General features: G+C 39.3%; 1 protein-coding gene across 2 annotated transcripts in view; it reads left to right on the top strand.

Annotated features, from left to right (window-relative positions):
• The window catches only part of vps50 (VPS50 EARP/GARPII complex subunit), a 101,921-nt gene that overhangs the window by 37,290 nt on the left and 44,037 nt on the right, over window positions 1-20,594 (top strand). For both annotated transcript variants that reach the window (XM_070846593.1, XM_070846594.1), the window contains exons 12-13: window positions 947-1,087; window positions 11,087-11,219. In XM_070846593.1, coding sequence (XP_070702694.1) covers window positions 947-1,087; window positions 11,087-11,219 — 274 coding nt within the window. The remainder of the gene's footprint in view (window positions 1-946; window positions 1,088-11,086; window positions 11,220-20,594) is intronic.

A 20,594-nucleotide genomic window follows, 5' to 3' on the forward strand; every position in this document is an offset into this window, starting at 1 on the left:
AAAAGTCCAATTGTTAACCATTTTGTTTACTGCTACCATTCTCAGAACCTTTTCCAGCTGCAGCAGGTATCTTTTTTTTTTTAAGCAAAAAAGCACTGTATGCTACCTGCCAAGGACCAAATTGCAGACAGACAATGTAAGCGACTGGCTGGTGAACATAGTGGAGCTTTAAGCAGCTGATATTTCCTCAGGAGCAAGAGTGAATATTGGACTTGCATTCATCAGGTGGCCAGAAAAAATGGTTTCCAAATGTATGCTAATGTTGCACTGTGTCAGTGTTGTGATTACAGATTTTTGCCCGAAATGGCTAAAACATCAATTAAGGAAGAAATTCCCTGCTCATAGTTGAATCCAAACAAAGTAGAACTGGAAGAGGCTGTTTAAGGTAAAAGTCAATACATGATAATCTGTATGTGACTTTTAATATCCTAAATTTAAAAGTACAAGTGTAATTAGGGAAATTTTCATTTTAGTCAAAGTGCCTTGAAAATGCTATAACAATAATGATAACTCATTTTGATGAAATTCCTCAGTGTATTTCATATCAGATGCATGGTGACACAAGCGAACCGAGTTGGACCATACCATGTATGTCACTAATGTACGTCTCTGTCATTGTGTTTTTCTATTTGGTCTTTGCCCTGATTGCTTCATTAAAACCTTCCACAGCAAACTGAGCCAGATTCTGAGATGTGAATTATGGAAACTGGAGACAAAATTGCCCATTCCGCCTCTTCCGCTGTCCTCATTTTCCCTCATGCCACCTTATGTAACTGGCATAATATGCCTGCTAATAATTCAAAATATCAAGTGTACAGCATGTGTCTCCAAGAAGTTTGATTTGCGATTTCCCTACTGTTTGCCCTTTCGTAGATCCACACTGGCAGATGACAGTGACATCCTGACTTAATATTTTTCATAACACTGTGTTTGGCTCTCTACACAGACTGCTATGGACCAGCTGCACATGCACTTCACTCAGGCCATCCACAACACAGTGTTCCAAGTAGTGCTGGGATACGTGGAGCTGTGTGCTGGCAATGCTGATACCAAGTTCCAGAAGATGCAGTACAAGGACCTGTGCACGGTAAGATGAGTGTGTGTTGATGGTTCATTTATTCCACCAATATTCAGTACCATATTCAGTCTGTAATTTAACAGCTTTCGGGCCAGAAAAGGTTCAGTCCCCTTTGTTAGATGCCAGTATGAAGACTAACCACTTCTTTAGTCAGTGTGAAAGTGAAAATCTGAATGGAAAAACACCACATGCAAAGTGCTGAAAGGACATATAACACATCGATGGGCCCACACTCACACACTTTGTTACTCACATTACTCCTCTAGCTTCCTCATCACCTTGTAGCCAAGCGAATAACACCTCATTTCATGACATGGGATTCTACAGATTGTTCATAACGGAGTCAAATGAAGGAGAGAGAAGCGAGCAGAAAGTGATTGAGAGAAAGGGGAAAAAGAAGTCTATTGCAGCCCCTCACTATGAGATAATAAATCTTACTCACAATACAGAACCAATGCAATGCAGCAGCAGCACTTTTTCATCGGGCTCTTCATACCGGTCCACATGCACCAGTTCCCCCCCCAATCAAAATAAACCACATTTGAATGGCCAGCAAGCCATAATTTGGTCACTTTATCATGAACTTGCTTGGAGTAAATTTTCCTCCCCCAGAGCCAGTGTCACTGCCTCACCTATAACGTGGAGTGGCATATAGAGATATAGGTAAAGGTTATCCCCCCCTGATGGCAGGGTGCAGTTTGTTTCTTTATAGTCTCTCTCGATATGTCAGCTGTCCAACGTTTCTCCTCCCTGACCCCCTAGCTCCATGTTTGGCCTTGCTATTTGTCTGCACCACCTTTACCAGGGATGTTGCCTGCCCTACATACATTGCCCTGCCCTTTACCTCTTACCTTTGCGCTACCTCCTCTTCCTGCTCCATCTCCTCTTCCTCTGCTTCCTGCTCCTCGCTGTTTATGCATGTTTTCCTACCCCTGTTGCTAAGTAGCCTGGAAGGAGAAATATTCAATTTATAAAGACTTGGGGCTCCAGGACAAGGCTTTATTTTTGGTTGGACCAGTGGGATCAATAGTAGCCTGCGTTAACACTGGCTGGCAGAATGATTTTCATGAAAGAGCTGAATAAAAGATTGAAATAGCAGCTCTTCTGAAATTGGGTTTTAACACAGCTGTTTTGTGTCAGCTTCAAAAGATGTCAATGAGTGAGTGAAATAGGCTTGGTGTGATTTCAAAAAATCTGAATTTCCTTTTTTGAGGTTGATGGCCAAGGTAGGTTTATAGCATTGTGGGGTTTATCACAGGTATCATAGGGTGCAGTGGATTCCCCAACAGAACGAGACTGTGGATGTGAAGGAGTCATGCTGATTAAATGTTCTCTCTCAATGTTGTGGTGTGTGAGCTTCCTTGCAAGGAAGTGTATCTTGTTAGCCTGACCAGTGGCTGCTGTTACAAATGATTTCTTCGTCTTCCTCGTCTTCTTCGTCTTCTTCTCCATCTTCTTCTTCTTCTTCTAATCGGGTGGCTATGAATACATCAAAACAGTGACTCTCTCTATATACTAAATTACTTTTTAGTTAGTTTTTAGGATGAAAGTGTCTGTAAGAGTAATAGCTGTTAACATATATCATGATAGACTATACAGTCTATCATACATGGAATATACAGTTAAATTTTGCTCCGTACAGGAAGCACTTTTGATTTTAATCTTTCAATTTAAATTAATTTTGAAAGGAAAGAGAAATTTGATGCTTCAGATTCTTTTTGCTTTTAGGGTATTTTTTTTCACAAAATTAGATATTCTGCCTTACGTGACTTTAATCTATTTGTAGGCTTTGCAGGCTGAAGCGGCATACCTCACTGTCCATGTCTCTTTGGTTTTGTCTCACCATTCTTAGGCTTTTTTGAAATCTTAGTCATGGATCCCCTGAAATACTGTGTGCATGCAACAGTAGTTACAGACACATTGTAATGTTTACCTCTGTTTGACAGATACTCTGTCAGCCCACTCATGCCGCGAACACATGCGCACATATACTGTACGAACATTCGCTTAAGATTGATGCAACATGCCATTATACTCTTGGCCGTGTGATTATGATTGATAGGGCCGCACATACACACAGAGGCACAGACTCAAGTGAGGAGGTACGCCAACACCCACTCACAGTTCATTTGTGTGGTTGACAGCATGACAGTGTGCCTGCAGAGACTTTTGTTGGGGAGATCAAGTGTTTTGCTTACTTGAGTAAAATAATTTCTAGCCTATGTGGTGCACATACACTGGATGCATGTGGTTTTGAAGAGGTGCTGAAAATCTTAAGATGCGCTTGACAACTTGTAGGAATTTACATGTCCTTCAATGTCCCTCTCTCAGGTTGTTTGCGATTTTGCAGCATGGAGGCACTCGTTGACTTGTTTCCAAGGTCTCTCTAAGTAGTATGAAAATATAACTGTGAAATGTTTTGGTTCAAATCAACTTGGGAAATCAGCTAAGCCATACTCCCCGCACTTTCATCAAAAAACGTTGATTTGCTCTTGAGTAAGGCATCAAACCCACACCACTCCAGTGGAGCTGCTCAGTAGAAAATGTATTCATGTTAGTGACCTGCATCAATATGAAACTTGGTGTTTGTTAAGAGCAAACTTATTCAGTTGCTGGTGCCTTAATAAATAAAGGTTAAGAAAATGTTAGCTCCCCTGAACTTTCCTCTTAGTAATCCAACTTAAAATTCAAGGGAAATGATGACAGTCAGAAAGGTCAGTTCTGATTGTGAAAGGGTCTTATTAATTTTACATCAACAGCTCATCATTATTGGCCAGCCTAGACCTACTCCTTATCAATTCCCTGGTCTGTCTGACTTTTCTCCTGATGGAAATAGGACAGTTCACGCCCAGAATCATAGAAAGGTTTCAGATTTCATAGGAGGGAAAAACTATAGACTCATGCCAACACTTGGGTCAATTATTCAACTTCTTGTTCATACTGTATATATCACAGTACCTATAAAGTTGTACTGATATTCATCCAGACAACTGGTGGCTTTCTAGACTAAATATCAGCAAATGAGAATATGCTAACAGAAATCGAATAGCTAATATTTTGCTAAGTCATACTGTAGGATTTAATGAACATGACAGTTTCTGAAAGCTGCCTCTGCTTTTAGTATTGTTTTTACCTGTGTCATGAAATAGCCATTAGCTCTACTGATGACTGATAAATCACCCAAACAATATCAAACAACTGCTCATCAGTAACCTATAGTGATCCAGCTCACTGTCTATTGTGCAGTGTCCCTTCATTTTGAAATAGGCAGACCTTTCGTGCATTTGTGTATCTAAAAGAAAGGCCATTTTGTGAGGCTGTCGAATAGGTGCAGAAACTGTTGCTGTTTCATGTTAAGTAGTGCCATGATCCTAGGCAGGCTTTTTGTGTTTAGTTAACTGTGGCTACTGATAGCTTCATTACAGAATGAAACTAATCTACTGCCAAACATTGTGTATCTTATCACCCCAGCTCTCATGAATGGAAATTGGTCTCATTTTGTTTATTACTCTGTCAGTAGTGATAGACATGCAGACTGTAGACTGCAGCTGTTTCTTATGAAGTGCGTTTTCATTTTTGTTGTTTGATTTCAGGCCAGGATATGCTTCATTAGATTATTTTTCTCTTTAGTTCCTTGGATCAGTCTTGTGTGTTTCTGGAGAATCTCTGGTTTGAATAGCAGCAAAAATGTCTGAGGGAGACTTCGTCAGTACCCCATAGGCAATAGTAGACATGCGCAATGAACCTCGTTGTTTCTTGTGGCAAGTTTTTGTGATGCTACACGTTCAAGTACAACATGTAAAGGGGAGCAGATGATTGACATTCTGGGCAAAATCTCAAATCCAGATTAGAAGATGAGGTATGAGATTAAGCTTGGTTAAAGCACTTTGACAATTACAAGTAAAGTGATTATGATAAAAATGTCATCATATACATTTTTATTTAGACTTGGCTTCGATAAATGAGTGGTTTGAGTCCTACCTGAGCAACAGAACTCTAGCAGAAGCAGCAATTCTGGTTCTTTACTCTTTACGGGTGTGCCACAGAGTTTTTTTTTTTTTGTTTTAATTTTATTATGATACCATTATATAAATTGCATGTCAGTTGGATTGCTGAGGCCTTCATACATTTTACAGACTAATTTTATGCCATCCAGAATGCTACAAATGATCTGAAACTTGTTCTTGACCTTTTTCCTGTCCAATAGATTAAATCTGGAAGGCCAGGGTAATGATTTTTATTTGTTTCAAATGACTTCTCTGATTATGTACAGATTGGCCTGCTCAATTAATCGAATATTAATCTCTATTACGATTTATTTATCGTATTATCTATTAAGATGTTTTGGCTTCACTTCTGGGGAGCTGTCATGCCTGTGGTGACCTGTGCAAAAACGTACTGGCTATTGCAGCTGCAGTCCAGAATAGAAGAATAGTACAGTACAGAGAGCAGACATGCATAACAAAATTAATTCAAATGTATGGAGTAGAAGGCAAAGAACTAGTCTCTCGAAACGGATCATAGTCATAACATAGACTTGTGTCTATGCCGCACAGCAGCAGAACTAACTTGTTGAATCACCTGAAAAAACACCACAAACTGCAGTATGATGAATGCATGAAGCCCAAAAAGAATCGCTAACGTTACCTCAAGTAATTCTCGTCCTTCACCAGCATTAATTCAGACACTCTATCTCTATCTATCTATCTATCTATCTATCTATTTAAATTTGGGTAAAACGTTTTGATACAACTTTATTCATATTTTGGTTCTGGGAAATGCACATTAACTATGGATCAGTCTTATTTATACACTAAATATTTATACATTAGCAGGAATGTAGCACAAAATGGAAGCACTGCTCTGTTTAATTAGATATCAAAGTGTGTAATGATAAATAATCGTTATCTCAGTATTGATCAAAATAATCGTGTCTATTATTTTGGCTAAACTCATACAGCCCTACGTACAGTGGGTTCCTATTGTACGTAGGGCTGTATGAGTATAGCCAAAAATTGCAGAGTTGTGCACCAACTTTTGTTTTGTAGAGTGTATTGTGCTTTATTTCTTTGCTGGCACAGCAGGTCTATAGATTGCTGACAAGGTTTTTGATCTCTTGCAGGTTAATCTGTTTGTTTATTCTTTTTTGAAAGGAGGGGGTGTGATTGTCTTTTCCTCAAGAAAGTGAATCAGCTAAATCAAGGGTACCTGCACTGTCTTCTTGTCAAATGCGTGGCATTTCGTGCACGCTCTCCCACACGCCCACACACACAATTGAAAAAAATACACTCAGCATTTTGTCTTTTCAAAACCTCTCTGACACAGCTTGGCATATGTTATCTGCATAATGATGGCTAAGTGTCTTCGGAAAACCAAGCGGCTGTTCCAAAATAGATCTCAAGCCTGCCTCCTCCGAGCTCTCATCACTGTACTTGTTGTTGAGAAGGCTGTGTCTAGCTAAGTGTACGGCTGGTTCCAGAAAAAAAAAGTTTTTTTTCCCATGTGACCTTATTGCAGGTGTGACATGCGCGCACACACACACATTATGTCAGGTGTTGCCTTTAGTGTGTACCCATGCATACACAAAAAGACAGGACAGCAGTACTGTGTCGGCGTAACTAAGGGTTCCTTCTTCTCATCAAACCCACTGAAGAACTTAACCCACACACACACACGCACGCACACTCACACCACTTACCCCTACATCGTGTCACCTCACCCCAGTTGCCTGGCAACATGCTGCTATGATGCGGTTGGCTGGTGGAGAACTTGATATCAAATGTGAGCCTTGTTTTGTCAGAACTGGTTCATTAGCTTACCTATCTGACCGCTGGTGCTGGAGCCTGCTATTAACTGCAGCTACGTTTATCTCTATTTATTTTTCAGGTTGGTCTCCCAAGCACTGGTGCTCAATTATCTCCTTTGACCATACATGAAATTCTGGTCTAGTACCAATAGTAGGAAGCTTATAGTACTAATACATTTGTTAATAATGTGTAATAGCTGTGTCATTGAGTGCTCATATTTAATTGTGGATACAAAAAATATCAGAATACAGTAATATTCTCTACAAGTTGAATATTGAATATTTCAAATTGATATTGAAAAAGAAAAAAAAGTTGTTTAGGAGTAATTATCTAGCAGTCCAGTGGTATGAGCCCTATATACAGTGTTGTCTTCAACCACATGCTAAACAAACAGATAACAAAGTAAAGATGACTTGCAAAATTGTTCCAATTGTTCCTTGTCCTACCTAATAGCTGGCTAATACTTTCTTCTGTGGTTTGTGGCATATTTGGCTCGAATGCTGCTCATACCCCCTAGTATCAGTTAATGCTATGTTATTGCAGTCAACACAGCTCATTAATGACAGCCAGTATTTGCATACACATAAAAGCCTTAATGAAAAATTCCACTAATCGTATAATTGCACCACTGTCCACTGTGAGCAGTTTGTTATGGTCGAAGAGGTGAAGTTGCTTTGTCATTGAAATGTTAATTTGGAGATTAAAGTCCATTGTAGTACATAAAACCCTCTTAAGTTTGGGTTCATTCTAAACAAAGTCAAATTAGGTTTTACTATGTTAGTAAGAGCATATTAATCTATAATTATCAGAGGCCTGTGGGTACAGTTTTTTTTTTTAATGTGATTTAGGGAACTGATGGCTTAAGGTCTGATGTGGATTTAATAATAAAGTGTGTATGAAAGCATCACCTTAAATCCAATATTCTGTACTAATACAATATACCATTTTACTATTTTTCTTTATTCTAATAATGCTGACTATCTCACCTTTCCCACTTTTATTTTAAAAAGCTACAAATGTTTTCTTTCCCATTTAACTTCGTGAACTATGTAGTGCTATAACACTAAAAAAAAATGGCTGTTGAATTAAGAGCATTCCACCCCACAACACCATCTCCAACAACACGCCTGTTGTGGAATCTAGCTGTCTTAGGCAACAGCTCTGTCATTAACATCTTTTGAGATGGCAGTCATTACATGAAACTTTCCTGTTGATGGCTTACAGTCGTGAATCTACTTCGGATGTCTCTCCATAAATGTTGCGTTGAGAGACTGTACTGGCAAGTAGTGGTTTATTACTCAGGGACTCGAACACGCCAAAGGAAAAAGCCAGATGAAGATGCGGGACTTCGCACATGTTGGGGTCTGCAATGCACTGTTTTCTCTCTCAGCAATCACCAGTGTGTGAGGCATTTCCAATGCTTTTGTAGGAGGTAGCGGAGGTCTACAAACACTTATTCATTCTCGTAGTTTAAACAATGTGCGGCTGCTGTCGACGGCACTGTTTCATCTGGTAGTGATTAATTTGTCTCTGAACATGTTGACAGGACTCTGTTAGCGAGTTGTGCTGTAGAGGCTTGAACGGAGTCCGTGACTACTATTGTGCCAGATGCACTTTTCATAGATAGGCCAAATTTAAATTGGACACACACATTTTTCCACACTGTCTGGGCTCCCAAGAGTTCACAATCAGACATGTTAGACGTGTGCAGGAAAACAGCAGTGTGCAGTGTCCTTTGAGTACTTTCATGTCATGATTTTTTTCTTTTTTTTTGCTGCTTTCTTTTTGATTTAGCACAAAGCTCAATTCAGGAGTTGTGGTTATTCCAGGGGTTAAGTCATATTTTTAGATACTGGTAGATTATTATTTATTCATCATAAAAAATGACATAGTTCAACATTATAATTGTCTTCAAAGACACACATTACATATGCCATATTACCGGAAGAATGATCATGAATATTTTCTTTTCATTTGTACATTAATAGTTAATACTCCTATGTGCTGTATGACAGTGTCCTATAATGCATAGAAAAAATATATATAAAAATATATATATAAAAACATTTTATTAAAGCAATAATTCACTTCAGGCCTTGAGCACCCGGACATTATATCACAGCTGATGTATTATTACACTCTCATGCACAGAAAGCATTTTTTATCCATCTGTATAGACCTACTATGTATCTGCCATACTTTATGCATTACATACAGGTGCTGTAGTTTAGATATTATATTAAGACAAAAATATATATGCATATATATACAGCACTGTGCAAAAATCTTAGGCAGGTAGAAATGCTGTAAAGCAAGAATGCTTTCAAAAATATAAAACTTTTTTTTTTTTTATCGATTTACAAAATGCAAAGTGAGCGAACAGAAGAAAAATCTAAATCAAATCAATATTTGGTGTGACCACCCTTTGCTTTCAAAACAGCATAAATTCTTCTGGGTACACTTGCACAAAGTCAGGGATTTTGTAGGAACATAGTCAGGTGTATGAATAACCAGTTATAACAAACAGGTGCTAATTATCATCAATTTCATATGTAGATTGAAACACAGTCATTAACTGAAACAGAAGCTGTGTAGGAGGCAAACTCTGCTACCAAGGTGAGGTCGTGGAAGAAGTTTCATGTCACAGGTCATCACCAGGTCACCATGGCAAGACTGAGCACAGCAACAAGACACAAGGTAGTGACACAAGGTCTCTCCCAGGCACTGGGGTTTCAAGATGTGCTGTTCAAGCTCTTTTGAAGAACCACAAAGAAACAAGCAACGTTCAGGACCGTAGACACAGTGGTCGGACAAGGAAACTACAGCCGATGAAAGATACATTATGCTTACTTCCCTACAAAGTTGGAAGATATCCAGCAGTGCCATCAGCTCAGAACTATCAGAAACCAGTAGGACTCAGTTACACCATCTACTGTCCAGAGGAGTCTGGCCAGAAGTGGTCTTCATGGAAGAATTGCATTTCTGCCTCTGGAGTTGGGGATTTGGTCAGGATTAATGGTGTCCTCAATACTGAGAAATAGAGGCAGATAATTATCCATCATGCAACACCACCAGGGAGGTGTCTGATTGGCCCCAAATTTGTTCTGCAGCAGGACAATGGCCCCAAACATACAGCTAATGTCACTAGGAACTATCTTAAGAACAAGGAGTCCTGGAAGTGATGGTGTGGCCCCCACAGAGCCCCGATCTCAACATCATCCAGTCTGTCTGGGATCACATGAAGAGACAGAGGGATCTGAGGCAGCCGACATCCACAGAAGATCTGTGACAACCTACCTGCTCAGTTACTTCAAAACCTGTGTACCGAGAAGAACTGATGTTGTTTTGAAGGCAGAGGGTGGTCACGCCAACTATTAATTTGATTAATTTAATTTTATATTTTTCTTCTGTTCACTCTCTTTGCATTTTGGAAATCGATAAAAATAAACCATTAAATTTCATATTTTTGAAAGCATTCTTACTTTACAGCATTTCTTCACACCTGCCTAAGACTTTTGCACAGTACTGTACATATATGAGATAATGTGTGTATAGTGACACAAATTTTGTTACCATGACGACCATACAGTACATTATTGTCCTTAAAGTGAATAGCTCTGTGAAGTCCCTTTGCTTTTGTACATGATTGCTTAAAGGGCAGCTTTCACACTCAAGAGTATTATTTCACTTTAATGCAATTAATGCAACAATTCATCTGTGTATGTTCATGTTGAACTCGAGCTGTCACGGTATAATATAGTGAAATATCTACTGTAATGTGCCCATCAGAGATATTTTTAAATGATACTCTGTGTATTAGTAAAACACCCTCTCAATAACGTCCTTATTTTAATCAGACCTTACATTAATTAGCTCTTACATAAGATGAAGGCGTTTCTGATGACAGAAATTAGATGTTTTCCAACACAGTGTCCTTGGATGATGAGTATAAGCAGCCTTTAATTAGATGTAACATAAAGGACAGCTAATCGGCTTATTTTTTTGCCTCTTGCTGGATCTTTCGGCAGCACTGTGTCTTTCAAAACTCCAAAAATATATTTATATATTTTTCTTTTTTAGGTAAATGAAATACAATATAAGCACAAATAGAACAATACATATAACACATGAAATATAAGGAATTCATATACTGTAGAAAAGAGCATCAGTGACCTTGTTTTCATCACTTCTCTGTTTTTAGCACATCACCCTGGACAGCTACATTCCCTGCTTGACAGACCTATGCAAGGCATTATGGGAGGTGATGCTGAGCTACCACCGCACCATGCAGTGGCATGAGGAACATGACAAACAGGAGACCACACCCACCCCAGGTAAGAAACGATACTATCCTGTGACCTTTGGAGTTTTTCAGGATGAGTTTTATGTTCAACAACACTATTTGTTCTGACCTGACAAAAGGAAGCAAAACGTTTCACACTTCCCTGCAGAAGCATCTTATCTTGGTGCAATTCAGAAATAAAAGATATAATAACCCATAGAGGGAGCACATGACATTTACACCTTCCAACTTGCTCAAGCTAAAATTCGATGCCCTCAAACTCTCCTTCCTTTTTTTTCGTTTTAACTCTCTTCTGTCCTTGTCACCTGCTTTCTCTCGCAAGTTTTTCATTTAGATTTAATCATAAGACACCAAATCTGCTCCTTGTACATCGAGCTGAAAAAATAACCCACAGATTCAGATACAAAGACTCTGTGAAAATAGGGTCAGCTTTCTCCTCACTCTCAGGAGTGCCACTCTTTTCCTGGCTGTTTGATTTCACCATTCAGCAGATTTATCAGCTTTATAGCTCTCGGAGAGGAGTGATTGAATCTATCTGTATGAAAAGAGGAGTCTGTTGAAAGTGTGTCATGCCTCAGTGCAGCACACGGTCTAGTGGTATATATTTTTCAGCATTTAATAAGTTTCCTTTCAATGTAGGGGTCATTGAATGGGTCAGTGGTGCTGTAATCACTTTTGATTACATTGTCCTTGGTAAAACACTTCCTCTCTGCAAAAATACAAATACTCTGTTGTACAATAATACAGTGTTTTGTATGTATTCATTTTTGCAGTGTAAATTATCAATTTCAAATTGGTATAACACATATAAATGTTTGCTAATACAAGCAGAGCAGAAGATTATATAGATTAGAATTAGGACTTTTTCCACACATGGCATTGCTTATCATTAGTGACATTCTTGACCTTCCAATATATTTTAGATCACAAAACTTTAGAGAAGAAATAGCCAGTAAATTGCTTTTTACATTTTCTGCATTTTGTGTTGATAACAGTATAAAGTGCACTGACTGTCCACTGGAAACTAAATAGCTGCGCTCAAGTTACGACCCATTAAGAACAGCAAGGCAACTGGGCACCACATCTGTCCAAACCTTAAGCTTATGTCTGGATCAACAAGAAAAGACTTGTGTGCATCGCTGCTTCTATCCATCCAGCTTCCAGTCAGCCAGTTGTGAAAACATCAGCCGCAGGAAGCTCAGTTGTCAAGGCAATACATACTTTGCGGTTTAGCTGTAAGCTCCACTAGAAGTTGAATTTCTCACCAGTGTAAGAAAAGAAAACATGCTGGATTTGGTTTATAGCACTCTTCACCTCATCACAGTTTATATCGTTTGTCTTTCCAAAGACTTAGTCAGATATTAGATGCAAATACAGAACTGTCAAATTAGCCTACTGCGCATCGAAAGATAGCTCGTTTCCATTTCCCATACTGCATACAGAATTCATTAGGGGAATGGATGAGGACGCAGGATGCTCTGAATGCTTGGTGACATGCTAAGTCCTCAGGATCCTTCATTAGGTACATTGCTCCTCTCAGGGGAAAGGACACACCACATTGCCTTTCATGAAGCCCATCTATCATCTCACTGTTTGATTGGCTGTCACCTCTGTCCTCTGTGTAAAGGTGTCCCCGACCCTGGCTTCGTCCTGGCTCTCACCTTTCTCCCTTTATCCAAACGTGTGTGTGTGGGGTCCATCAGTGTAGTGATTTAATGCACAGGTCTTGTCTCATTTGTCGAAGAGTATTTTGCGATAACCATGACCCCCATCTCACACAAGAGGCCTAACGGTCAAACCCACTGAAGATCACTCTCTCCTCCCTCTTTCTGTCACACACACACACACACACACACACACACACACACACACACACACACACACACACACACACACACACACACACACACACACACACACACACACACACACGCACACACACGCATACTTGATACATTGAGCTGGTCAGTGTAATGTTCAGTAACTTATCTTGCCCCTTGATGAAAGGACAGGTTGTTTCAGGAAGTAATGTGGGCCAGGGTCGTATACCTACCTGACAAAATAGATTTGTTTTTGTGGCACACACCCTGTCATGTTTGATCAGCACTGATGGCTGTCAGGCACATGGCTCGCTCCATGTGTGTGAAGTCAAATAACCATGGCCAGGTTGTGCATCTGCTACATGTTCACATAGACTCAAACCATGTAGGCTGATATTGAAATGTATGGCGGCTCTGCTATGATAAAGAAAGCAATCAGTTTCCAGCAGGCAGGGTGAGAATTGGCCTTCACACCTCATTAATGTTCAGTAGTAACATGGCATATAAACTAAACAGGGGAGCACACTATGTGAAATAACCTTTACTAGCCTCTCCCTGTGCATATTGCAAATTATTTTTTTGATTGGCCCATTTCATCATCGCAGCATACGTCCCCTTCCCTTGAATCAACATGACTTAGCAACGATCTCATGAAATTTTTCTTGCAGTATTTTCATCCTGCTTAAAGATTACGCTTTCATGTTGCTTTAAAGGACTTTCACGTCAGAAGCTGCATGCAACATTGTGACCAAGCCTTTCAAAATATAAAGTTGTGCATGTGATTAAAACAAAGAAAAACAGAATTTGTTCTGTTGAAAATGCACGAAATCATCACTGAATAAATTGATGTAAATGTATTAGTATAAAGTGTGATGGAATGTGATCCCTTAAAATTTAGTGGGATTTATTAACTATGTGGTGCAGTGTGACAAGCCAGTGCTGCCCAGCTGTACAGAGCTAGTTTAGAGTTTTCTGTTGTGTCTGCTGTATCGTTTTAGACATGTCAGAGTCTACTGTCCTGCTTTATATTATGTTTTTTTTTTTTAACTTTTTAGATTTTTTTTGGCATCCTTTAACTCTGCATCATCTGTGGGGAATATTTTCAACTCTTTGTAAGTTATGAATTTCTCCAAAGAAAGCCTAACATTGCCGTGAGTCATACATCTTTCTCCAGTCACGATCACTCACGATTACAATTAACTTAATTTGCCTCTGTGTAGCTGTCATAATGTTCTGAGACGACGAGCTGACTTTTCTCTTGCTAAACTTTCACAGATCTATGCAAAGGCATGCTCATGCTCCTCTTTTTTGAGTCATAGTTTGAAACCAGTGGGGAACAGATGCCCCTGTTGGTGTTTGTCCTGTGAGTCACTAAGGACTCAGTTATCCCAATGGCACCAAAGGTTAAACAATGGTTACCTCCTACGGATTGGAAAAGGGTGGCCTTCCCTATCATTTATCTTTTCCTCCCTCTCTGTAGTAAAACTTTTTAATAAGCATTTTTAAGACTTTCCAAGTAGTTACCCTGCGGAGGCTGTCTACACCCTCACCTGGTCAACAGTGGGAGTTAGCAGTGACACAAACTCCACTGACAACAACCGCAGAGTTTGGGGAACTAATAGGGATATAGTCATCTCAAACATTTTGTGGAAAAGGGGACAAATGCAGAAAAATAATACTTTGGTAAATATAATAAATAACTTTATGGATTCTGAGATCTCATGTTAATGTGTTTTTTTTTTTAAGATTATAACTTTTTTGGTGCTTTTATTTGAAACATCTTGATGGCAGGCTACATTTCACAAGCTCAGTTGTCACTGTGAGATTTTATTTGCTTTGTACAAGAATAAATGGGCTCAAGCTGTAGTCTGCACTACACAGAATTCACTGAATTCATATTCATGGCAACATTGGGACGCATTTCCACATACCATTTTTATTCTGAGCACCAGCATCTTTTTATGATTATTCCCAGTGATATAGAGTGAAGGCGTATGCCACTGCACGTGATCGCCAAGAGAAAGGGGACCGTACCCTGCGGCTTTTGTCAGAGTGCTTTGCCTTTTTTCGAGTGGCAGCTCTGAGTACTAGTAGTTGAAAATCTAGGAACTCTTCAGAAAACTGCTGGTGACAACACCAGGCAACCAATCATGTAATAGATGGGTGAACTCGTCACTCTGGTAACCAAGAAAATGGTTGATAGATGTGAGAGAATCTGTTAATATGAATTTGTGCTCAGATTTTCCCATCAATGTGGATCTTATTTTCCTTTAAATTGGCAGGCTGGTGGTTGTTTTTGATTGCAGTGCAGTTGTCTTGATTTTGACTGAAGGAGACCAACATTCTCATTTACAGTACAGTTTTTAGAAAAATTGTTTAATAAACACATTTTTGGCCATAACTCAAGAATTTCACATAAATGTCTAATAGGATATGATAATGAAGTGATGACATTTTATATCCCAAAGGTGAAAGGTCAACTTCGCTATGACATCATAATGCTCTTCAAAAACTTTTCTGGCCGTTATTCATCGCCATAACTCAGGAATTGTGACCATATTTCACATTTGGTCAGATACTGAATTGTAGACGCTAATCTTCACACTGTGGTTATTGTGTACTGTAGGTCTGTCCCTTCCTGAAGGGGGCTTCAGTGATGTGAATTCAGTCCAGTTTCTTATTGATTTGGACTCCAAGGTACTTCTATGAGTCCTCCCTCTTCACTTCCAAGCTCATTGATTTTGCTGATATTGAGCCTGAGGTGATTGCCCTTGTACCATGTGAAAGAGCTCTCTGTTAGTCCTCTGCACTCCTCTGAAAATAGCCTCTAAGTGAAGACAATGTGTTTCTCACCGGAAATTATTCACTTCTTTCAAAGTTTTCACTTCATTATAATATATAAGTCTGGACAGACATGGATGGAAACTGCAATTTGATAGGCTAACGGAGGCATACAACCATGAGGCTGTAAATTAAGTGTCTTTTTGTGTCTGTTGTCACGGCCTTATGCTTTCTGGCACACTTAGTGCTCTCAGTTTTATGTCGTCAATTAATCAGTGACAGTCAGCTCTCTCACCTTTGTCAGGGCTCTCAGTTTTCACAACCTCCGTTTCACTTTTTCTACTCCAATTTTTTGCTCTTTTTTCCCTCACATCCCCTCACTCCCACCACTGTCCTTGTGCTCATTAAATGAAGCCCAGATATGTCAAATTGTCATGTCACAATGTCTTCCAAGCTCTCTGTTCTTTTGTCTCATAGTGAATGCCGCATTTGTTTTCACCAGCTATATATCCCTACTCATGTCTCAAATTACAACTAATGTGGTCACAAGGACAGTGTTTGAAAACTACCAGTTCAAATCATCTATTGACATTCCAGTGGCGTATTTGATTAAACCCTCATTATTAGAAATCATGACTAGTAATGGCTATAGTATGATAGTAGTGACTGCGGAGGTAATATGAAAGGATGGGAAGGGAATATGAAATGCATCATGAGCACTCCTCCAGAGATGAATAAGAACACAATATATTTCATAAAAGTCCAAATACCTGAACCATGGGGTGTGCCACTCACTGTCACTTACATTTCTGAGTGTGATGAATGCAGTGAGTTGGTGGCACAAGAAAATCTAGGAGCGGATATATTCTAGCCTTCTTTGATCTGCTGTTATAAAAGTGGGATCTTCCTCTCGATATATGGTAGTATATATCGCCGAATAATGGTAGTCTCATGCTCACAACGGCCGATATCCATTCTTGGTAACAGGACAATCTTTCTGTCTCCCAAGGAAAAAAGACAGGCTTGGCCATATGAAGTTAATATATGAATCAGTATTGTTAAAACAACTGGTACGACTCATGATGCTGTTCATGCCACAGGGTACAATGTTTGTACTTTTAACAAAGCTGTCCTAAAAATGTCGATCTGTTGAACACTGAAACAACGTCATATCAACACATTATTGATATCATATATCAACAAGCCCCTTAAGATTGTTAATACATTTTTGAGACTTCAAAGTGCAAAATTCAGTGAGAGAATGTGGTCAGTGTTAGTGGTAGATGCATGTTTCTTGTATTATTGTGGTCAATCTGAGGAATTGGCTCACTCATTGATGATGTGTAATGGAAAACAAATACTTGAAAACTTGGCATGAGCTTCTCTCGAGTATTTTTCTCTTCTTTCATGTATTGAGCCTTCTGTCAGCAGCAGATCCTCCCAGCTGCTGGTTATGTGCCTCAGAGTATGATTAACACAGGTCCTGTGTGTAAAGTGCTGGTCTACACGCGCTGATGAAGAACAATAGTACGATAACCTTGTAAGGTGAACCATGCTTTATAGGACAGAGTTATTCTTTTGTTGTCAGAGAGGTGTTCAGTTACTAGGGATGTTAATTGTAAGTGAAGAATAATGAACAATGGCAGTGTATTCCACCAATTTCTAAGCATCACACTCTAACAAAATTGTTAGATTGACAGGTTAAAAAAAAAAAAAAAAAAGATAAGAATTGACGAAGCATAAGTATTTTGTCTTTTTTATTCCATGCCTTCTTCTTCCTTCTCAAAATCTTTTGCCTACATTACCCAAGATGCAACCCGACTGTTGACAGGTCAGGCTGACTTAGCCTCGAGCAGCTAGCCTTAAACAGAGATGAGAAGCAGGCTTTGACAGTCTGGTATCCTTACTTCTTTCAAACTTTTGTTTTTGTTTTATTTTTTTCATTTTCACACTTATAGACTTTAACTCCAATCAACACTGACTCAAGTGACATCGCTTGAGGCAGTTTATCAGATTTAATGCAGCTCCCTCTGGAGCCACGAGAGCCCTCATACAATCTCTTTCACACATGCAGCAACACTCCCCCAAGACCTATAAAGAGACTTTGATGTGTAAAATGTGTGTAGTTCTCCTTTAAATATGTGGTTGAACACTGGGGTTAGTCAACCCTTGTGATCAGCTCAGTCAGTTCCATCTGTCATCTGTGTGGCATACAGTGGATATAAATACACTATGTGAATGTGACAGAATGAGGAGCCTGTCAAATGAGCAAGGTGAGAACCTCATGTTGTTTCTTCAGAATTAAGGGGTAACATCTCATTGTACAATCCCACGATCACCCTTCCATATGTTTGTGTCAGACCTGGGCACCTCTGCCTTTTACAGCTCGCTTTTTAACACCTCATGCCGGTGAAACTGTTCTCTTTTGTACCTTCTTTCACTTGCTATAAGGGAGTACCATCACAGACTCTAGAGGTTTCCGAGGAGCTTTGATTAACTCATGCTCACTGATTCACACACAGATGTCTGCAATTTGCACAGTACGTTTTTGTTTAGGTTTTTCGTGTGTTTTACCTCTTGAGATCCCTGGTGATTGTGATTTTCTTTCTTTAAAGCGCTTGATAACTCCTCACTCATGAAATCTATGCCATGAAACATCTATGCTTTCATCAACTGCTACTGCTCTGTCTCTTGCTCTCCGTCATAGTTCTTAATTAGATATACACAGTGTGTGGGTGTAATAAAATTTGTTTGTTCTTTTCTTTAATGGGTGTGCTTTTTGTTCTGGTTTTCCATTATGAGAACACCCTCAATGCTACTGACTGTTAGATCAAAAAGAGTTGCTTTTGATGTGCAGTTTTGCTCCTCAGTATCGTTCTTTTTTTCCTGAGAAATGTGTCGTGTTTACTTTAAAAACCGACAAAATGGAAAGCAATATTTATCCTTTTCCTCAGTAGACAAATGCCTCACCCAGCAGGTTCAGTGTGTCTGTTTTGACTACAGCTTGGAGATGTTGAGTCAAGCTGAGTTAAATTATGTGTTTGTTTTTCTAAAGCTTTAGGTCTTTCAACCATCTGACTGCTTCAGAATAAGAACAACACTACCCATGATTCATGCCCGTCTCCCTTGTTTTCTCTGACTGATGTGTCTAACCATCATCTGGTTTAATGGTTAATCAAGGTCAGCGTGTGATCTCGAGCACAACGAGAGCCACACATATTCTGTCAGTGACACATTTATGTTCTCTTCAGTGCTTTCACATTGAAGACTGGAAATTCTTGTCTCTTGAATGTCTTTCTCATCAATAATCTGTTCCCCTGCCTGTGATTTGTGCACATGGAGTTGGATTCACCAATCTTTTTTTTTTTTTACTTTGACTTTGTCTAAGGAGCCGTGAATGAGTGTCATGAGATATTTGTTTCCCTCCTGCATAGAAACCGTTGTGATTATATATTTTGAGTCGTCATTTGGGGTATTAAACTGAATAAATAAACTGAACTGCACTGAATGTTGTTCAGTATCTACTGAGTTGATTATCAGGGTGTTGCAGTGGGTAGGAAGGCCTTCCCTCCTACAGAGCCAGGATGGAGGATCTTGTGTGTCCAAGCATCTTCCCTTTTTAAAATGCCTTTAAAACACTTGAAGCACTTGGAGGAGAGGAGAGTAGCCCCGCTGCTAACCCTGACAGCTGGCCGTTCTGTAGAGTGGAAAAATTTTGGGAAAAAAAAAGACTTTTCCTCAACAGGACCAACAAATGAAGCATTTTTTCCTCTGAAATATAAGCGAAATACCCTGTAGGAAAAACATAAAAGACAATGGGGAATTTATGAAATATTCTGGATAGATTTATGTTCGATATATAAGTTTTGGCATTTATTCATTTTAAAAGAGGGTTTTCAAGGTATACTATACTCAATAACAAAAGACGGAGAAACCACTAAAAACTAACACAACCATTAATGAGTGCGGTAATCTCTGATTAAGAGGAGTCTCTTCCAAATACAGTAAAGGAATGTAATGAGGGATAGGCAGCCACCTGCCTCTTGACTTCCAGGCTCACTGCTGCTTTCTTAGAGATCCACACCAATCAGAGCAAGTAGCTTGAGACCGACTGAAACAATTTTCAGCCAAAGGAATGTAATGCATCTTCTTTGACACAGTAACCTCTTCAGTGTTTCTACTGCATGGTATTCTATCTAACCGGTGAGAAGAAAGAAAAAACTAAAATGATAGAGGATAGTGAGCTGATGTTAGAGGTAGAACCTCGTTCACTAAGATTTTCTGGCTGCTACCGTGAACAGGACCCTAACAAAGTCATGTGTCATCCAGTATTGTCCTACTGAGCTCCAGGCTTCTGTCAGTCTTTCCTCTCTTGAGGGACTCTATAACCTACACTTCTGTCAGAGGCTGACTGACAACCACTTCTGAAAGGTCAAAACTCCAACAACACCTGCAGTATAGTGAACAACTTTATTGTTTGACCAACGCTTTTCAGCTTGTTGCCTTCATCAGGGACATCATGAAACATATAACAAACAACATTTAAATAAGGTAAGAAAAAAGCAGAAGAATTCAAAACATTATAAAACATGAAATACAAATAATTATATACAAACACACACATATCGACCAATGGGGCTCCTACACAGATGAATGGGTCTATGGTCATGTGGCTTCAGGGCAATCACATGGCAATCACATCTGTCAGACTGAGAGAAGTCTTCATTTATGCCCCCGGAAAAAAACTTTTGAAATAAAAAATCCAAAATGACATCACCATGGATGAACACTTCTGTACAGAGAGT

Source organism: Pempheris klunzingeri, chromosome 16 (assembly GCF_042242105.1).
Source record: "Pempheris klunzingeri isolate RE-2024b chromosome 16, fPemKlu1.hap1, whole genome shotgun sequence".
In the NCBI taxonomy this organism is placed as follows: Eukaryota; Metazoa; Chordata; class Actinopteri; order Acropomatiformes; family Pempheridae; genus Pempheris; species Pempheris klunzingeri.